The sequence below is a fragment of the Pygocentrus nattereri genome, chromosome 21 (assembly GCF_015220715.1).
Source record: "Pygocentrus nattereri isolate fPygNat1 chromosome 21, fPygNat1.pri, whole genome shotgun sequence".
NCBI classification, from domain to species: domain Eukaryota; kingdom Metazoa; phylum Chordata; class Actinopteri; order Characiformes; family Serrasalmidae; genus Pygocentrus; species Pygocentrus nattereri.
The window spans coordinates 81,170-102,774 of NC_051231.1; the positions used below are offsets into that span (position 1 = coordinate 81,170).

General features: G+C 44.6%; 2 protein-coding genes across 2 annotated transcripts in view; both read left to right on the forward strand.

Annotated features, from left to right (window-relative positions):
- pank4 (pantothenate kinase 4 (inactive)) overlaps positions 1-6,444 on the forward strand; it is a 32,871-nt gene extending 26,427 nt beyond the window's left edge. The window contains exons 16-19 of the mRNA XM_017685806.2: positions 1,050-1,154; positions 1,271-1,371; positions 1,481-1,549; positions 3,930-6,444. Of these exons, the coding sequence (XP_017541295.2) occupies positions 1,050-1,154; positions 1,271-1,371; positions 1,481-1,549; positions 3,930-4,158 (504 nt within the window). The 3' untranslated portion in view covers positions 4,159-6,444. The remainder of the gene's footprint in view (positions 1-1,049; positions 1,155-1,270; positions 1,372-1,480; positions 1,550-3,929) is intronic.
- An 8,487-nt stretch (positions 6,445-14,931) lies between these two features.
- The window catches only part of draxin (dorsal inhibitory axon guidance protein), a 46,817-nt gene continuing 40,143 nt past the window's right edge, over positions 14,932-21,605 (forward strand). Inside the window, exon 1 of the mRNA XM_017685804.2 lies at positions 14,932-15,043. The gene's annotated coding sequence lies outside the window, so the exon portion shown is untranslated. The remainder of the gene's footprint in view (positions 15,044-21,605) is intronic.

A 21,605-nucleotide genomic window follows, 5' to 3' on the forward strand; every position in this document is an offset into this window, starting at 1 on the left:
AGGGAGTGGCTGCGCTGCGCGATGCTGGGCTTTATGAACGATTCACCTGTAAGACGCCACAGAAGCCGAGAGACGAGAGACTCGCAGACCTTTAATCAGTCTTTAATCCAGACTCCAGGCTTGGAGCCGCTGCTCTGCATAGTTCAGCGTTTCTCTGCTGTTCGCACCTCGATCAGCTCCAGAAGGGATTAATCAGCTGATCATTTCAGGAATTTTAAGCGGGAAGCCGCAGTTACGCAGGGCCGGGGTTTCAGGACTGGAGCTGAACTCTGAACTAACTGCACCAGCAAACTTACAGAACCACGTCTGTCGACACACGGCGTCGTTTTCCGTCCCGCGACTTTCAGTCTGATATTTAACGCTTATGTTTCTCCGTTCAAACGTCATTTAAATCAGAAACAGAGAGTAAAGCGATCCCAGCGGTCCGCAGCTCCGTCAGGGGGGCCACTGTTCACCTCTCGGCTGTGAACACCAGCTAAAGTTCTCTAAAGACCAGCATTGATCACGTCTATGTTAACGAGCTGACGTCGTTTCCCTCCATGGGATCCTTTACCCACCCTGACGTGACGAGCCGGGGGCTTCTGTGCTGTTAAACGCTGTGAGAGACTCTCCAGAACAGGGGAGGGGCTGAGGATGAGATAAATATATCAGGAAAACACAGATTTGGTATCTTTCCCCCAGTTTAAGTGAGATCAGGAGTTCAGGGGAACTGTAGAAAGACCTCAGACTATTTTATCAACACTGTCGAGGAAACGTTTTTCTCCTCCAGAGTCGGGAGAGAAATTTTAGCCTCCTTCACCTCTAGTTACGTTCATGCGGCGCATCCAACCCAGAAATTCGGTCCCAGATATGGCGGCTACAACAGAAAAATCATGTGATTGAAATCCTTGGATAGAACTGTGTCATCGCTCAAGTATCGTATCGTGGGGCCTTTAGTGACTTGCACTGATTTTACCTTTTACTTTGTAATTTTTGTGTTTCTTTGAACTGTGACATGTCATTTGCGACCGAAGTGATTGAACGCTACGCCCGCTGGCTTTCTTTTGCAGGGTCCTCCTCATAAATGTGCGTTGTTTTTCGTAGATAATAGTGGAATGGACATAATTCTGGGAGTTTTCCCTTTTGTAAGAGAACTCCTCATCAGAGGCACAGAGGTAAGCGTAATGTCTGTCACAGCACAGCTGTTCATTACCTCCCAGAGTACAATATCCAGCTTATGATGTTTGGATGTCATGTGTTTTGTTTTGCATGTGGACATGTTGTCTTTCAGGTTGTCCTCGCTAGCAACTCGGGCCCCGCTCTGAACGACGTGACGAACAGTGAGCTGCAGATAGTCACTGAGAGAATAGCTGCTATGGATCCTGTCATCCAGTGAGTACAAACCTCAATCAGGTTACTAAATGTTGTTTTTTTTTTTGTTTGTTTTTTTTTGGGATCTTTTTTTATTTCCTTTGTCTCTTTTTTAACTGTTTGTTTTTAGGGCTGCAGTAAAAGAGGACAGGTTAACGTTAGTTCAGAGTGGATCAAGTTCACCCTGTTTAGACTTGAGGTAAGAATTTGTTTCTTGTGGAGATGTTTACTGGTTAAAGAGAGAATTTGGGGGAAATATATATATATATATATATATATATATATATATATATATATATATATATATATATATATATATATATATATATATACACTGCTCAAAAAAATAAAGAGAGCACTCAAATAACTCATCCTAGATCTGAATGAATGAAATATTCTCATTGAATACTTTGTTAAAGTGGAAAAACACACGACAGGCTGATCCAACTTTGATGTGATGTCCTTAAAACAAGTCAAAATGAGGCTCAGTGTTGTGTCCGGCCTCCACGTGCCTGTATGACCTCCCTACAACGCCTGGGCAGCTCCTGATGATGTGGCGGATGGTCTCCTGAGGGATCTCCTCCCAGACCTGGACTAAAGCATCTGCCAACTCCTGGACAGTCTGTGATGCAACGTGGCGTTGGTGGATGGAGCGAGACATGATGTCCCAGATGTGCTCAATCGGATTCAGGTCTGGGGAACGGGCGGGCCGGTCCAGAGCTTCAATGCCTTCATCTTGCAGGAACTGCTGACACACTCCAGCCACATGAGGTCTAGCATTGTCCTGCATTAGAAGGAACCCAGGGCCAACCACACCAGTATATGGTCTCACAAGGGGTCTGAGGATCTCATCTCGGTACCTAATGGCAGTTAGCCTACCTCTGGCGAGCACATGGAGGGCTGTGCGGCCCTCCAAAGAAATGCCACCCCACACCATTACTGACCCACTGCCAGACCGGTCATGCTGAAGGATGTTGCAGGCAGCAGATCGCTCTCCACGGCGTCTCCAGACTCTGTCACGTCTGTCACATGTGCTCAGTGTGAACCTGCTTTCATCTGTGAAGATCACAGGGCGCCAGTGGAGAATTTGCCAATCCTGGTGTTCTCTGGCAAATGCCAAGCGTCCTGCACGGTGTTGGGCTGTGAGCACAACCCTCATCTGTGGACGTCGGGCCCTCATACCGTCCTCATGGAGTCGGTTTCTAACCGTTTGTGCAGACACATGCACATTTGAGGCCTGCTGGAGGTCATTCTGCAGGGCTCTGGCAGCTCCTCCTGTTCCTCCTTGCACTAAGGCGGAGGTAGCGGTCCTGCTGCTGGGTTGTTGCCCTCCTATGGCCTCCTCCACGTCTCCTGGTGTACTGGCCTGTCTCCTGGTAGGGCCTCCAGCCTCTGGACGCTACGCTGACAGACACAGCAAACCTTCTTGCCACAGCTCACATTGATGTGCCGTCCTGGATGAGCTGCACTACCTGAGCCACTTGTGTGGGTTGTAGAGTCCGTCTCCTGCTACCACGAGTGTGAAAGACCACCAACATTCAAAAGTTACCAAAACATCAGCCAGAAAGCAGAAAGGTACTGAGAAGTGGTCTGTGGTCCCACCTGCAGGACCACTCCTTTATTGAGTGTGTCTTGCTAATTGGCAATGATTTCCACCTGTTGTCTGTTCCATTTGCACAACAGCTGTGAAACTGATTGTCAGTGTTGCTTCCTAAGTGGACAGTTTGATTTCACAGAAGTTTGATTTACTTGGAGTTATATTGTGATGTTTAAGTGTTCCCTTTATTTTAATGAGCAGTGTATATAAATAAATAAATAAATAAATATATACAGTTGATATTGGGTCAGTTTTACGGCTCAGTCTGATTTGGTCCGACTCTGAAGATCAGACACGTCTGGCGAATGGTGTTGGGTTCATTTCTGGCTGATTCCAGGTTGTTCAGCTGTTCTTCTGTCACAGCTGCCGACTGAAAAGCTGCTCAGTGGTGATGACAGTTTGGGAATTTAGTGTCATCTCGTCTTCAGAGTCGGACCAAATCAGACTGAGCCGTAAAACTGAGCCAGTAAAAACAGAGAAGCTGCTCAGTGGAGACAACAGTTTGGGAATTTAGTGTAAGGAGCTGGAGAACGAACTGCCGGCTGAGCAGCGAGTGGGCGGAGCTCGTTACTCTGACGTAGCAACAAGCTGCTCGTTAAGGAGCTCTAATTAGGAGGAAGGAACTGAACATTAAAACATATTAAACGCCGGTTTATTCATTTCTTACTGCATCAACCTGAATTCTGTCTTTACTTTTATAGAAAACAGTGTCAGAAACATGGTGTAATGCAAGTGTGTGACAGCTTATCCATGCAGTTTGCTTTCTTGGTGAATACAAGTTCCCATTACTTGTTAGCTGCATCAGCCTCATAGCTGCAGTGCAGAAGAAACAAACTGCAGACACCATTTTTTGCTAATCAGTTATATTTGGGGTAAAGGGGCAAATTGTGTCAGTTCTCTTTAAGAGATCATTGCCAAGTTCTTGCAAATTTGTTACTAATACAGTTTTTTTTCTGCTTCACCTCTTTGTTTTGACCTCCAGTCGACTGGACAAAGTCTTGGCCACTGTGGTGCGAGAGCGCAGCACGGATTTGGTGGTTATAGAGGGCATGGGCCGTGCCATCCACACCAACTACTATGCCATGCTGAGCTGCGAAAGCCTCAAACTGGCTGTCATCAAAAACTCCTGGCTGGCCGAGCGGCTTGGAGGCAAGATCTTCAGCGTGGTCTTCAAGTATGAGGTTCCGTCAAAAACCCAGGGGCAATATTAAAGCAATGTTTTTCTTTTTTTTTTTTCACATCTCAATTGTGAGGTTACCATGGTGAGCACTAGCAGGCCCCCTAGAGCCCCCCCCAGTCACTTCTGTGCCTCTGTGCCACTTCCTGAGATTGACGTGATGATTGTATATGCGATGGAATTGGTTTTTCAATCCAAATCAATAATAAGTGAGCCACAGCCATCACAAGTAGGTGTGTGCCTGCTTTGAAATTGAATGTGCTTCTGAAATGACCACTGTTATAATGTTTGGATGGGCTTTTTTTTTTTTTTTTTTTGTGATGAGATTGAGTTGAGCTGTTCTCCAGTCAGATTCCATCGCCTAGAGGCATCCCGCAGGATTTGGAATAGACCGAAATAACTCGGGGAAGGTGAGATTTCAATTTAGCCCGTGTGCATGGCCTTAGTTAGACCCACCCATGTTAGGCAAACAATCAATATAAAAACAATAGAAAGGAACCCGAAGAACAGATGAAAACATAAAATATTAACAGGACATCACTTTGAAGTTCTGTGCAGTAGAGCTGAAAGATTAATCGCATTTTTATTACGGTCCTATAGTCGATTATCAACAAAAAAAGACGGTTCACCAGTCAAGAAAATGATTATATATAGAACCATGAACACTCAAAGAACCCTATACAACCCTATACAAAACTATACAAAACCAGCGATACTGGTCTGAAAAATCGCAATTAGATATTTTTGCCAAAATCGTTCAGCTCTACTGTGCAGCTTTCTTCATATTATGTTGCACATTCGGTCTCATTTGCGCTCGGACTCGCTTCAAATAATCAGCTCACAGCTGCCCTCTGAATAGAGCTCAGCCACGCCACCTCGACTGAACGGCGTTCTAAGTCACTTTAGCTGACGTGGTGCTTCGAGGCTAACCTCCCGTCTCTGTTCAGACAGTTTGAGGTGAAAGCATTGAGCAGTATTGAGATGTTGAGCTTTTTGTGTGATTTTGATGGGTAAAATTTAACGTAATGTATATGTGCCTTGACCCTCAGTCAGTGTGGTGTGCCAGGAAATTTTGCATGAAATAGTATTCAAGTTACACACTGTACTACATTTTTTCTCTCACTGCCATTTGGAAAAGCTGCCGAAATGATGAATGCAAGATTTCGGTCTGTGCTGGGGTAAATTTAAAGGGCCCATATCATAGCAAAGCAGATTTCTCTCGCTTTTTGTAAATAACATGAAGTAATACGTAAAGATTGTTCAGTTTTTAGTTTTAAAATGTTCCACTCACTTTGCAGTCCATACTGTCCATATATGGAAACTGTGCTGCAAAAAAACAGGCTGTTCGTAGTTCATTTTTTTTCTGTAATCTCACAAGAACTCATTTACATGAATGCACAAATTCAGCCTGAAGCAGGTTAGTCCCGCCCATTAATGCTGAAGTTATAAGGAGTGTTTCAGCCTGGACTGCTTTGGGAATGAGGCAAAATACAGGGCAGCCAACCAGAACAGAGCTCATTTACACAGTTAAAGGCACAGTAACCAATAAAGCCTGTTTAATAATTAAGTTGGAATGCTAATTATGACCGTTTTTGGTGCATAAAACTACACAAATATTAGAAGTTGACTGGAGGATATGGGTCCTTTAAATGTTCAGTGTTTAAAACAGCTGTAGCACCTCACCACCACTAGGTGTCTGTGTTTCACCATTAGTCGGCCACTAAAGGAGCCTGTATTCTGTTTTTAATGCGAGTGGTGTTTGGACATGTGAGCAGCAGATGATTTTACTGTCTTTGCTGCAAGGAATTGAGCTGCTTCTTTAAACTGAATGCGTTGCAACTGGAAGCATTTTAATCCATGTGCTCTTACTTTCGGCACCGTTTTAATTTCATACCTGTTTCCCAGTGTTTCTCAGATGCTGTTGGAGTTGCACTGAACTGCGTAGCATCGTTTTCTCTGCTCTGACATGACTGATTCCTCAGGCCTAATTAGTTGAATCTGCTGTGTAGCCATGCAGTTCTGTGGCCCTTCAGGACTGGATATATAATGGAATTCCACTGATTTCTGCATAATTAAGTGGTTGAAATATAACCAAAGACATTTAGAGTGGTTTGATGTGCTACATTGTAGAGAATCAGTTATGGTTAATAGTTAATTACTGTGGTGGTGTTAGAAACCGAGGTTCTCAGTATCTAAAGCGCAACTATAGTGATTCTACACTTTAGGCCAAAACTTTCTTATAGACTGATCAGGCGTAACATTCTGACCACCTCACTGTCCACTTTATCAGCTCCACTGACCGTATAGCTGCACTCTGTAGTTCTACAGTTACAGACTGTAGTCCATCTGTTTCTCTGGTACTCTGTTACCCTGTTCTTCAGTGGTCAGGACCCCCATGGACCCTCACAGAGCAGGTATTATTTGGGTAGTGGGTCATTCTCAGCACTAACGCTGAGGTGTTGGTGGACGGTTCTCAGTTGTTCTCAGTTCTCAACCAAAAATATCCGGCCAAAAGCATCCTGTGGGCGGCGTCCTGTGGGCGGCGTCCTGTGGGCGGCGTCCTGTGGGCGGCGTCCTGTGGCCACTGATGAAGGACTAGAGGATGACCAACACAAACTGTGCAGCAGCAGATGAGCTGTCGTCTCTGACTTTACATCTACAAAGTGGACTGACAAGGTAGGAGTGTCTAATAGAGTGGACAGTGAGTGGACACAGTGTTTAAAAACTCCAGCAGTACTGCTGAGACTGATCCACTCACACCAGCGCAACACACACTAACACACTTCCACATCAGTGTTACTGCAGAGCTGAGAATGACCCACCACCCAAATAGTACCTGCTCTGTGAGGGTCCATGGGGGTCCTGCCCACTGAAGAACAGGGTAACAGAGTATCAGAGAAACAGATGGACTACAGTCTGTAACTGTAGAACTACAGAGTGCAGCTATACGGTCAGTGGAGCTGATCAGATGGACAGTGAGTGTAGAAACGAGGAGGTGGTCATAATGTTATGGCTGACCGGTGTAAACTATCATAATACAGTGTCTCAGGCTTTAGAAAAGCCCATTCATGACCATTTCTTGTAGTAACTTTCTGTGCAGGAGCTTTTAGAGACGTTTGATTCTTCAGACGTCTGGTTCCTATCAGCACCACTGTGATCAGTTCTGACTCAGCGAGTTTATCTAGAAAGGTCCGTTCATATCAGACCACTGACTTTTTTACATCTTAACAACTTAATTATACAGATGTTCTAAAAATTAGTGCAATTCTCCTTTAGCGCTCTTGCTCAAGCTGCATGATATGGAAAAAATATTAGTATTGCAGTTCCGCTGCGGTTCTGCTGCAGTTCCGCTGCAGTTATTGCTACATATTGCGATATCCCTTGTGATATTTTACAAACACGTTTGTGAATCTATAATCTGACAGGATTGACAGATCGGCTTGCATTACATTTAAAATAAATTATTCTGCTTAGAAACTCTTAGTTTGTGGGCCCATTTGCGTATTGAAGCCTTTAGCAGCGAGGCCAATATTCTGACACCAGTTTAAAACCAGTATATTTTGTAGTGAAATTCAAACAAAAGACAACCGGGGCTTTAACGCTGCACTGCCCTCTGCTGTTTGTGAAAACTTTAACTTTTTGTTTTGTTTAATCTGAGTTCACTTCAGGGTTGTTGAGCACACAATTGCCTCGTTGCCTCAGCTTTGTCCTCTGAGAGAGACGCTGTGCGTGGGAGTGTTTGTGCGTCTCAGTGTTTCAGGTTAACGTCCAATGCTGTGGATGCGAGTCCGAAGAGGTCATGAGCTGTTTCTGTAATTTTCTGGATTGTTATCTTGAGATTGTTGTTGCAAGATAACAAGATAAGTACAGTGCATCCGGAAAGTATTCACAGCGCTTCACTTTTTCCACATTTTGTTATGTTACAGCCTTATTCCAAATTTAATTATATTAATCTTTTTCCTCAAAATTCTACACAAAATACCCCATTGTGACCATGTGAAAAAAGTTTTCTCGAGAGTTTTGAAAATTTATTAAAATTAAAAAACAAAGAAATCATATTTACATAAGTATTCACAGCCTTTGCCATGAAGCTCAAAATTGAGCTCAGGTGCATCCTGTTTCCACTGATCATCCTTGAGATGTTTCTACAGCTTAAATGGAGTCCACCTGTGGTTGATTGGACATGATTTGGAAAGGCACACACCTGTCTATATAAGGTCCCACAGTTGACTGCATGTCAGAGCGCAAACACCAAGCATGAAGTCAAAGGAATTGTCTGTAGACCTCCGAGACAAAATTGTCTCGAGGCACAAATCTGGGGAAGGATACAGAAAAATTACTGCTGCGTTGAAGGTCCCAATGAGCACAGTGGCCTCCATCATTCGTAAATGGAAGAAGTTCGGAACCACCAGGACTCTTCCTAGAGCTGGCCGGCCGTCTAAATTGAGCGATCGGGGGAGAAGGGCCTTGGTCAGGGAGGTGACCAAGAACCCAATGATCACTCTGTCAGAGCTCCAGCGTTCCTCCGTGGAGAGAGGAGAACCTTGCAGAAGGACAACCATCTCTGCAGCAATCCACCAATCAGGCCTGTATGGCAGAGTGGCCAGGCGAAAGCCACTCCTTAGTAAAAGGCACAAGGCAGCCCGTCTGGAATTTGCAAAAAGGCACCTGAAGGACTCTCAGACCATGAGAAACAAAATTCTCTGGTCTGATGAGACAAAGATTGAACTCTTTGGTGTGAATGCCAGGCGTCATGTTTGGAGGAAACCAGGCACTGCTCATCACGAGGCCAATACCATCCCTACAGTCAAGCATGGTGGTGGCAGCATCATGCTATGGGGATGTTTCTCAGCAGCAGGAACTGGCAGACTAGTCAGGATAGAGGGAAAGATGAATGCCGCAATGTACAGAGACATCCTGGATAAAAACCTGCTCCAGAGCGCTCTTGACCTCAGACTGGGGCGACGGTTCATTTTTCAGCAGGACAACGATCCGAAGCACACAGCCAAGATCTCAAAGCAGTGGCTTCAGGACCACTCTGTGAATGTCCTGGAGTGGCCCAGCCAGAGCCCAGACTTGAATCCGATTGAACATCTCTGGAGAGATCTGAAAATGGCTGTGCACAGACGTCTCCCATCCAACCTGATGGAGCTTCAGAGGTACTGCAAAGAAGAATGGGCAAAACTGCCTAAAGATAGGTGTGCCAAGCTTGTGGCATCATATTCAAAAAGACTTGAGGCTGTAGTTGCTGCCAAAGGTGGTTCTACAAAGTATTAAGCAAAGGCTGTGAATACTTATGTAAATATGATTTCTTTGTTTTTTAATTTTAATAAATTTTCAAAACTCTCGAGAAAACTTTTTTCACATGGTCACAATGGGGTATTTTGTGTAGAATTTTGAGGAAAAAGATTAATATAATTAAATTTGGAATAAGGCTGTAACATAACAAAATGTGGAAAAAGTGAAGCGCTGTGAATACTTTCCGGATGCACTGTATTTCATTATTTCAGGATAACAACTATATCTTGATCACAACGTGATTAACTCAGTACCTTAAAATAGCAGCTTTTATTATCTTGATCACAAGATAATTAACTTGTTTTCTTAAGGTAACGTTTGTTATCTTGGGAACAATATAAGCTCATTATATCTTATTCAAGATAAGTTTTGTTATCTTGATATAAGGCAGTCAGTAACTTCTTATTTCTTATTATCTCAAGATAACCTTGGTATGAAGGGTTGTCTCTTGATTCTTCTTGATTTGCAAATTCTTCCTTTTTTGTCCATTTCCTTTTCTCAGTAACAGCATCTTGACAGCTAATTTTATCTTGAGATCACAAGATAATTAACTTGTTATCTTAAGATAAGGTCAGGCTCCTGATTTCAAGATAATTTTGTTAGCTTGAGAACACAATCAGTAACTTATTTCAAGATAATTATCTAGTAATCTCAGGATAAAGTTCTGATTATCTCAGGATAACTTTATGAATGGTGGTCTCTCCTGATTTTTTGTGATTTGCAAATTCTTCCTTTTTGTCAACTTCCTTTTCTTAATAACAGCATCTTGACCGGTAACTTTATCTTAAGATCACAAGAACATTGATTTGTTAACAGAAGTTATCTTAAGCTATCTCAAGATAACAAGGTAAGTTACTCGTTATTTCAAGTTAACAATTTTGTTGTCTTTAGATAACAAGCTAACTCATTATCTCAAGATGACAGCCTTATTATCTTGAGATCACAAAATAATTAACTTGTGATTTCAAAATAACAATACAGAAAATTCTAACTACCTCTTGGCCTCTCTGAACTTCCGTAGAAGAGAGACCCTTCATTCATTTCCTTTCCAGTCAGAACGTTTGACATTACATGTACATTATTCACTGTTCAGTGTCGGGAAAACGGGCAAGCGTATATTTAATGAAGCACAGCTCGGAATTCTCAACGTAACTGTAACAAGTTTTTCACAGTTCAGTTTGTCCAAATTTTGCCTTTTTTACAGCTTGCGTTTTTTTCAGGAGACTAACTTTCAGTTTCTGTGAGTGTGTGTATCTGTGTGAGTGAGTATGTCTGTGAATGTGTGTGTGTGTGTCTGTGAGTGTGAGTGTGTCTGTGTGTTAGTGTGTGTGTCTGTGAGTGTGTCTGTGTGAGTGTGTGTGTCTGTCAGTGTCTGTGTGTGTGTGTCTGTGTGTTAGTGTGCGTGTCTGTCAGTGTGTCTGTCAGTGTGTCTGTCTGTGGGTGTGTGTGTGTGTCTGTGGGTGTGTGTGTGTGTCTGTGTGTGTCTGTGAGTGTGTGTGTGTCTGTGTGTTTGTGTGTCTGTGTGTTAGTGTGTATGTCTGTGAGTGTGTGTCTGTGAGTGTGTCTGTGTGAGTGTGTGTGTCTGTCAGTGTCTGTGTGTGTGTGTCTGTGTGTTAGTGTGCGTGTCTGTGAGTGTGTCTGTCTGTCAGTGTGTCTGTCAGTGTGTCTGTCTGTGGGTGTGTGTCTGTGGGTGTGTGTGTGTGTCTGTGGGTGTGTGTGTGTGTCTGTGGGTGTGTGTGAGTGTGTGTGCTTCTCTGTGGGTGTGTGTGTCTGTGAGTGTGAGCGTGTCTGTGTGTGTGTGTGTGTCAGTTTGCCTTTTGGAGACGTTACATCCCCTTTACACCATTCAGTTAGTGTGAGGGTCATCCAGTACAAGGGCGTTGCACGGAGTGTGTGTGGCAGAATGTGTCATTAAACTGAGGCCATCCCCTCCTGGACTTTATCATGATGGTCAAATGTTTAAAATCTAGCTCCTCTCTCAGACCAAAGCTGTTGGTTTTGTCCACTTTTTGTCCACTATTTGCTTTAACCATAGTCTCACTTTGTGAGATTGTGTGAAATCATAGTGTAAATACAATCTGTGTACATAAATGTTGGGTTAAATTACATGTCTTGACATGTTTGAGATGCACAGTATTTTAGCTATAAAAAAATAAAAATATGGTCCCTTGACAATCATATGTAATTCAATGTTAAATATATTTTGCAATGTCTTCACAAAATTGCTTGTGTTTCTTAATTGTTTGTTTTATTGTTTACATGCAAATCACCTCATCAATCTGATTAGTAACTCTCTCACATTTAGCAAACTGAAGGTTCTCCACAAGGTGGCACTATTAGCGGCTTTTGGTGCGTCTTATGACTAGTGCTGCGCGTCATTAAAGCCCTCATCACCCCTGTGTTGAACAAGTGGCCGCTCGCAGCAGAAAGGAAGAAGAGGACAGCAAGGATGGTGTAATGCGATTATAGCAGTGTTCAGTAAAAAGTTTCTGTTCTGTTCAGTGCTCTCATTCTGAAAACACCAAAACGGCTGCCTTCAAATATAAAACTCATTGAAACGAAAATGTATAACGATTAAATATATACACATTTATGTATTTAGTACATTTTTTAAATGATCCATTGAGCCACTCGCACAACACACACCAACACACCACCACCACGTCAGTGTCACTGCAGCGCTGAGAATGACCCACCACCCTAACAGTACCTGCTCTGTGAGGGTCCATGGGGGTCCTGACCACTGAAGAACAGGGTAACAGAGTATCAGAGAAACAGATGGACTACAGTCTGTAACTGTAGAACTACAGAGTGCAGCTATACGGTTAGTGGAGCTGATAAAGTGGACAGTGAGTGTAGAAACGAGGAGGCGGTCAGAATGTTATGTCTGACCGGTGTGTGTATTTAAAAAAAAAAAAAATACATAAAAAGTAACAAAGCAAAAAATGAAAGAAATACACTAGACAAAAGTAAATAAACCCACAGAGGAAGAGTCACTAGAACTATGAGAAATAGAATATTCACGTGTTCTCATGAACTTCTGCTCATGTTGCTTCCAGGTCCTTTTAAGGCGGACCCCCACTGTTCAGGGGGTTCGCTGGGCGCGAGTCTGTGCGCGTGTGGCCAGGGGCAAACGTGATTTAGGTTACGGAAGCCCAGAGGAGGCGCTGTGAGGACCCAGAGAGCGCGGGGGGCCGTGGCACTGCAGTGGAGCCTGTGTGTGTTGGAGTGAGTTAGAGGGGGGCACAGCGCTCCGCAGAGAGCGAGTGGCTGCTGATAATGCAGGCATGCAGGCAGGGGGTCTTTCAGAAAGCTGCAGGGCTGAGCTTTCACACCCCCCACTGCTCCATCACCGCGCCACCCGCCGTTCCCCCCATTGCTCCATCACCGCGCCACCCGCCGCTCCCCGCACTGCTGATCACCGCACCACCCGCCGCTCCCCCGACTGCTCCATCACCGCGCCACCCGCCGCTCCCCGCACTGCTGATCACCGCGCCACCCACCGCTCCCCGCACTGCTGATCACCGCACCACCCGCCGCTCCCCGCACTGCTGATCACCGCACCACCCGCCGTTCCCCTCACTGCTCCATCACCGCGCCACCCGCACTGCTGATCACCGCGCCACCCACCGCTCCCCCCACTGCTGATCACCGCGCCACCCACCGCTCCCCCCACTGCGACGGGCCTTTCTTTCCTTTTCAGTCTTTTTTTGATGAAGTTGGCTCCGCTGTAACTCAGTAAGATGTTATGGAGTTGAGAGAGTGGCGCCTCAGCTTTCCCGTGAAATTTGCATGCTGATTGATTTTTCTTTTGAAGTCTCAGGCAGTCAGATTGAGCGTGGGGGGGGGGGGTAATACTATAAAATGGAAAAACTGCTGTGCTTGCATAACATTGTTTATTTGCATTGTTTATTATTTTTTCAGCGTTTTCCAGAACTTCATACTGTCTGACCTGCATCCTGACTCAAAGCCATACACTGTTTACTGAAGTAGCCGAGTAGGAATATCAGCATCTTATACAGTCGACAGCTGAACATCAGATCAAATAAAGTCCAGTTCGGTCAGATTTCACCAACATTTACTGAACATCAGATCAAATAAAGTCCAGTTCGGTCAGATTTCATCAACATTTACTGAACATCAGATCAAATAAAGTCCAGTTTGGTCAGATTTCACCAACATTTACTGAACATCAGATCAAATAAAGTCCAGTTTGGTCAGATTTCACCAACATTTACTGAACATCAGATCAAATAAAGTCCAGTTCGGTCGGATTTCAACAACATTTACTGAACATCAGATCAAATAAAGTCCAGTTCGGTCGGATTTCAACAACATTTACTGAACATCAGATCAAATAAAGTCCAGGTCGGTCAGATTTCATCAACATTTACTGAACATCAGATCAAATAAAGTCCAGTTTGGTCAGATTTCACCAACATTTACTGAACATCAGATCAAATAAAGTCCAGTTCGGTCAGATTTCACCAACATTTACTGAACATCAGATCAAATAAAGTCCAGTTCGGTCAGATTTCAACAACATTTACTGAACATCAGATCAAATAAAGGCCAGTTCGGTCAGATTTCAACAACATTTACTGAACATCAGATCAAATAAAGTCCAGTTCGGTCAGATTTCAACAACATTTACTGAACATCAGATCAAATAAAGTCCAGTTCGGTCAGTTTTCATCAACATTTACTGAACATCAGATCAAATAAAGTCCAGTTTGGTCAGATTTCACCAACATTTACTGAACATCAGATCAAATAAAGTCCAGTTCGGTCAGATTTCACCAACATTTACTGAACATCAGATCAAATAAAGTCCAGTTCGGTCAGATTTCACCAACATTTACTGAACATCAGATCAAATAAAGGCCAGTTCGGTCAGATTTCAACAACATTTACTGAACATCGGATCAAATAAAGTCCAGTTCGGTCAGATTTCACCAACATTTACTGAACATCAGATCAAATAAAGGCCAGTTCGGTCAGATTTCAACAACATTTACTGAACATCGGATCAAATAAAGTCCAGTTCAGTTTCTTCATTTTAGAATTGCACTGTGAATGAAGTTCCCAGCCGTGTGAAAATCAGGTGAATTGCTGTGCTGTACTGGCCAAACTGCGGAGGTGTGAAGAACAGAAAAACTGAATTTACTGCCTTGTCGATTCGAGGAAACGGCCAGTTAGAAAGAATCTGAATCGAACTCGAGTTTCGACTCTGAACCGACACGCGCGAAACCAAACTTCCACGCGCACTCAGTCCTTTCTGTAATCACCGCAGAAGAAAGGCTCGGATCGAAGCCGCATCGACGGCCCAGTTATATCAGATGTGCAGCCCAGAACGACATCAGCAGGACCAAGCAGCTGATTCAGTTCGTGAACCCCAAAGGTGCCACGAGAACGAGTCAGAAGCACCAAACACACTGAGCCGAAGTGACACACTCTGAATCTTCAGCCCCCAAGCCTTGAGTCGATTCCCACACTGAATCGAATCTCACAGCTACGGGTGTCGGGGACGCGCTCCGTATGACGCGCGGTCGGGCACGCGCTTCCAGCTCCTTCAGTTCAGCTCAGCATCTCAGACGACGAGCGGCGGATCCGCGCGACGGGTAAGCGGCGCGTTTATCGCTGTTTCGGTGCCTTTGCTTCACCTGCAGCCGCACGAGCGACTCCTTCCGAGCGGCGCTGGCTCTGGATCCGAGTCGGTAGTGGAAGCTGCAAGAAACCGTTAAGACTAAAGAACTTTCGGGCTTTTTCCGGTCAGTTCGGTTGATGAGGGACGGGACGGTCTCCTCGCTCACCTGCATGAAAGTTGACGGCACTTGGCTGCTGTTCACAGTGGTCTCTGCGGTGGTCTCGATCAGTCTGTTAGCGACGGGTTGCCTGAATTAAATGTGTGGTGGTGGTGGTGGTGGTGGTGGTTGTTGTTGTGGTTGTTGTTGTTGTTGTTGTTGATCGTAGCTGTTATCACGCTCGTCTGAATTACTGATGCTTGGTGTCTCCAAACACTCACGACGTGCCGAGGCCGGCAGATCAGAGCCTCAGCGCCGGCCGGCGGGTCCCCCCTGCCCGCTTTGTCTGAGGAGCCTCTCCGCGCCGGACACTGAGCGCGTGGAGGAGGCGGAGCGGCTGCTCGACTGTCCGGAACCAGAGGGTTATTAACCGTGTTATTAACAGTGTTATTAACAGTGTTATTAACAATGGGAACCTCATCCACATCAGGTCAGGCTTGCGCTGTCCACGGTTGATGCACAAGCAGTTCACGTCAATCTTAAAAAAGGTGGTTCTTAAAGGGTTCTGCAGTAAAGACATTGGTTCTTTATAGAACCATGAAGACTCAGAGAATTAAAAAGAGAACTTTAAAAATGTTTTTTCTTCAATTCAGTCCTATTTAGAATCTTTTCAAGCTTCAATAGTTCTTCAATAGAAGAACCCTATTTGGTGCTACATACAGCCATTTTCAGAGGTTTATATAGAACCATATACAACACATTCTCCATCTGAAGAACCATGTCACCGTGCAAAGAACATGCATTTAAGCATGAAATTGCTCTCCGTAGAGCTTATAGTTCTAAACAGACCCTTCCCTTCACTAAAGAACCCTTCAAGAACTATCTTGTTTTAAATGTGCGCTTAGATGGTTCTTTGCATGGAGAAACGGTTCTACAGATGAATAATAAATATGGTTCTAAGTAGAAAAAGGTTTTATGGGCTCCAAACACTGAACACAAACACTGGAACACTGAAAGGCTGAACACTGAAAGGCTGAACACTGAATAGCAGAAAAAGGTTTAAAATAAAAGCTGTTTGTCCGCGAATTCGTCTTTGTTACCTTATAAAGCATAAAATGACTGATTCGTTAAAGAATTCGTTCGTATATCGTGTTTTATTTAGACGTATTTGTGTGTCTGTAGTTTATCGGACTGCATTAGTTCATCTCCCCCATTTCAGTGAAGAAAAGAAAAAGCAACAAACTCAAAGCAGCGGCTCCATTTTCTCTCACCGGTTTGTAGTGAAATCTCAACTGGCACAAATGTTGGGGTTATGGTGGGTTTTTGTGGCCCACTCGTCCTGCCCGTCCCCAGTGCCAGTCCTTGGTGGCGTCAGCTGGTGCCAGTGTTTCATGTGGGCAGCGACACATTGGGCTTAGTCACACACACAGATTGCCACTTCACTAAGAATGATGTCCTTCTCAGCCGGTACAGTGGCCAGTGCCTCTTAAAACAAAGGCTCCTCAATGGTTCTCGGCTTGGCTGGACAGGTCTAGAAAAAAATACAATCACTGTTAAAGAACCTTTACGTTATGTACGTTACTCTGACGTAGCAACGAGCTGCTCGTTAAGGAGCTCTAATTAGGAGGAAGGAGCTGAACATTAAAACATATTAAACGCCGCGTTCACGGACAGTTTATTCATTTCTTACTGTATTTATTTAACTGCTGTATTAAAGCAGTAGAGCACTCCAGGAGGGAGTTATCACCAGTAACATCACGGCTGGGATGATCTACGGACACCAGATCACAGCCGGGATGGTATTTCACCATAACACACTCCCTCTCGGGCTCTGCTGCTTAACTAACAAATAGCTGATTGTATGTCAGGCCTTTATGATATCCCACCTTATTCATTTGTTATTACTATACTGTTAAAAGTATTGTTAGATCATTGCCACAGCACCTCTATCCCATGCCATTGATTTTGGGAATTCAAGGGTTGAGATTGCTGTTATTTCAGAGATGATTCATGCATTGATCCATTTCCCCTCTGAAGCATTAATCTCAGAAGGGAAGTCTAACTTTCTTGAAGGTCGGACAAGGCATCGATAGCCACCAATGAGAAACTGGCCTCAAGGGACCTGTCCCTTCTCCCAAACAAGGAGGGTCAATGAAGAGCCCAGTGTGATTGGTGTTTCTAATTCATTCTTATGTTGGCTTATTTGTGCTCCACAAATTGAAGCTTCTGTCACTCTTTACCAATTAGCCCAAGCACTGGCTTCCCTCATTTTGAGTCAGAGCAAAGCACTGTGAGTCCAGACTCATTTAACGGTCACAGGCGTGTGGTGTTGTTATGTGGCTTCATGGTGTCTCAGTCTTTTCTCCATGGTGATTAGAGAACCTTGTGTGTGTTTGTATGCTTGTGTGTGTAGGGCCGTGTATTTAGCTGTTTATGGGGACCAAATGTCCAGAGAATTATGAAAACAGGAACATTTTGATGATTCCTCGCCACTGGCAAAAATGGTCAAATAAATTTTATTTATGAATAAATTGAAATAAATGTATTATTATTATTTCCCATCACGTTGATTTTTTTCTACATTTTAGAATTCTGGGGATGTTTGGCTGATGGGGATACATATGTGTGTGTGTGTGTGTGTGTGTGTGTGTGTGTGTGTGTGTGTGTCCGATCCTTGATTAATGGCTGATTTATATATGTAACTTAAAGCAGTCAGTGTGCAGCTTGTATAGCAGTGCAGATTTACTGTACTCTGAAAAGAACAACACACAGACATTAATGTCTAAACAGCTGGGAGCACAAGTGAGTCCACCTCACAGTGAACGTGTCCAGATTGTGCCCAGTCGTGTCGTCATCCCTCCCTGGTGTCGTGTGACTCGTTAGAGTTACAGGGTTTCAGGTGTGAATGGGGAGCAGGGCTGTTAAATTTGGTGTTTTGGGTACGATTCACTCACACTGACCACTGGATATTCAACACAGCACCTCATGGTAAAGAATCTCTGAGGATGTGAGAAAAAGAGCTGCTGCTCTTCACAAAGACGCCTGGGCTATAAGAAGACCGCTAACACCCTGAAACTGAGCTACAGCGTGTTGGCCAGGGTCATACAGCGGTTTTCCAGGACAGGTTCCACTCGGAGCAGGTCTCACCAGGGTCGACCAAAGAAGTTGAGTCCATGTGTTCAGTGTCATATCCAGAGGTTGGCTTCAAAAAATAGACACATGAGTGCTGCCAGCATTGCTGCAGAGGTTGACGAAGTGGGAGGTCAGCCTGTCAGTGCTCAGACAGTACGCCGCACAATGCATCAGCTCGGTCTGCATGGCCGTCGTCCCAGAAGGAAGCCTCTTCTAAAGCTGATGCACAAGAAAGCCCAGAAACAGTTCGCTGAAGACAAGCAGTCCAAGAACATGGATTTCTGGAACCAGGTCCTGTGGTCTGACGAGACCAAGATAAAATTGCTTGGCTCAGATGGTGTCCAGCATGTGTGGTGGCACCCAGGTGAGGAGCACCAAGACAACTGTCTCTTGTCTACAGTCAAGCATGGTGGTGGTAGCATCATGGTCTGAAGCTGCATGAGTGCTGCCGGCACTGGGGAGCTGCGGTTCATTGAGAGAAAAATGAATTCCAGCATGTACTATAACATTCCGAAGCAGAGCACGATCCTCTCCCTTCCGAAACTGCGCCATATGGCAGTTTTCCAACTCTGTAACGACCCCAAACACACCTCCAAGATGACAACTGCCCTGCTGAAACTCAACTGAGCACCTGTGAGGCTTCATCAAGCAGAAGGTGAAGGAGAGCAAGGTGTCTAACATCCACCAGCTCCGTGATGTCATCATGGAGGGGTGGAAGAGGATTCCAGTAGCAACCAGTGCAGCTCTGGTGAATTCCATGGCCAAAAGGGTTCAGGCAGTGCTAGATAATAATGGTGGTCACACAGAATATTGATACTTTAAGCACAATCTGGACACGTCCACTGTGAGGTGGACTCACTTGTGCTGCCAGCTGTTTAGACATTAATGTCTGTGTGTTGTTCTTTTCAGAGGACAGTCAATCTGCTCTGCTATACAAGCTGCACACTGACCACTTTAACTTATATCAGAGTTTCAGTTCTACAGTGACGTCCCATCAGAAGATAGAATATCTGCAGAAACGTGAGGGGGGCACTCACTTCTGTGAGATACTGTGTGGATGTGTATACATTAAGCAGCCAGTCGTGTAGCAGCAGTGCATAAAATCATGCCAATACAGGCCAGTAGCCTCAGATAATGTTCACAACAGCCATCAGAATGCGGAAAAAATGCCTCAGTGATTTTGACTGTGACATGATTGCTGTTGCCAGACAAGCTGGTTTGAGTGTTTCTGTAACTGCTGATCTCTTGGGATTTTCACACACAATAGCCTCTACGGTTTACTCAGGATAGAGCTATAAGGAAAAACAGTTCTGGATGGAAACATTTTGGAACAGTCAGTTATCGCTTGAAAGCCACAGCCTGTGTGAGTGTTGTTGCTGACCATGTTTATCATTTCATAGCTACAATGTAGCCTGTTCTAATGGCTACTTGAGAGAGCATGGCAGTGAGTTCAGTGTCCCTTTGTGGCCATCCCAGGCACTTGATCTGAATCCAATTGAATGTGTTTGGAATATGGCAGAATAGGGCATGTAGCATGTAGGGCCATGAAAAAATGTGCAGGGACTGCATGATGCAATCAGGTCAACATGAGCCAGAATCTCAAAGGATTGTTTGCAACATCTTGTGGAATCCATGCCATGAATTGAGGCTGCTTTGAGAGCAAAGGGAGGTCCTACCAGGTACTAGTACAGTGTTCCAGATAGCAATGTATCCACAAACACACACACACGCAAACACACACACACACACACACGCAAACACACACACACACACACACACAAATCTTTCCAAAAAGTTGGGATGCTGTGCAAAATGTAAATAAATGAAGGAGAAAAAAACAGCACCGCGGAAATCACGGAAAACAGAGCCGTTGAAGTGGAGCTTGGTTTAAAATAAAAGCTGTTTGTCCGCGAATTCGTCTTTGTTACCTTATAAAGCATAAAATGACTGATTCGTTAAAGAATTCGTTCGTATATCGTGTTTTATTTAGACGTATTTGTGTGTCTGTAGTTTATCGGACTGCATTAGTTCATCTCCTCCATTTCAGTGAAGAAAAGAAAAAGCAACAAACTCAAAGCAGCGGCTCCATGGTCTCTCACCGGTTTGTCGCCGCTCTGGTGGCGACACCACACAGCCTCGTCAGGACTGATCCTTTAGAGTCATCAATAGGCCACTAAGGATGAGTCTTCATAGGACAGTCCTACCGAGATCCCCCACTGCCTCAAAGAGATACAAAGATAGGAATATAAGCGAGCGAGAGAGAGAGAGAGAGAGAGAAAAGGGGGGGGGTCCTCCTGCTGTGAGACTGTAGTGAACTCTCCCAGCGCTCAGTGTTCGATGCTGGGGGAGTCGGGGACTCTGCTGTGAAGCTCTGACGGTGCTCCACAGCTGTTGTACCTGCAGCAGTTACTCTGCTTTTTCCTTTTGTCTGTTTTTATTTCTTCCCCCTTTCCTCCCTTCTTTCCCTCTTTCTCCCTCTCCCCCTTTTTCTCTCATCACTTGGCAGCAGATGGGCTGTCCTTATGGCAATTTTGACACCTAAGCTGTTCCACTGGGCTTCAGTCTCAGACACATTCCAAGCTGCCAAAAGTTGCAGCGAGGGGTGTGAAATCCCTGATATTGTTCAAGGAGAGACCAGCTGAGTTTCCTGACGATGTGTTTGTTCTCGTCTCGTCATGTGTGCTTTAGCTTATTAGGCTACGCAGGACCGGGTGTGTCCATGAGCTCAGGCGTTCTCATTTTCATCATTGATTATTATGATTTTAATCAAGTTCTGTAATGAACAGCCAAATGCAAAGGTTTCAACATGGAGCAAACTTAAACTGTACTGCAAATACACACCATAAAATTATGACCGCCTCCTTGTTTCTACGCTCACTGTCCATCTGATCAGCTCCACTGACCGTATAGCTGCACTCTGTAGTTCTACAGTTACAGACTGTAGTCCATCTGTTTCTCTGATACTCTGTTACCCTGTTCTTCAGTGGTCAGGACCCCCATGGACCCTCACAGAACAGGTACTGTTTGGGTGGTGGGTCATTCTCAGCACTGCAGTGACACTGACGTGGTGGTGGTGTGTTAGTGTGTGTTGCGCTGGTCTGAGTGGATCAGACACAGCAGTGCTGCTGGAGTGCAGCTATACAGTAAGTGGAGCTGATCAGATGGACAGTGAGCGTAGAAATGAGGAGGTGGTCAGAATGTTACGGCTGACAGGTGTAAGTGTGTAATTTCTATTTCACTGCTGAAATTAATTATATGTTCAAATCAGCAAATAAACATTTCATTGTTTTTTTCTCTGTAAAGGATG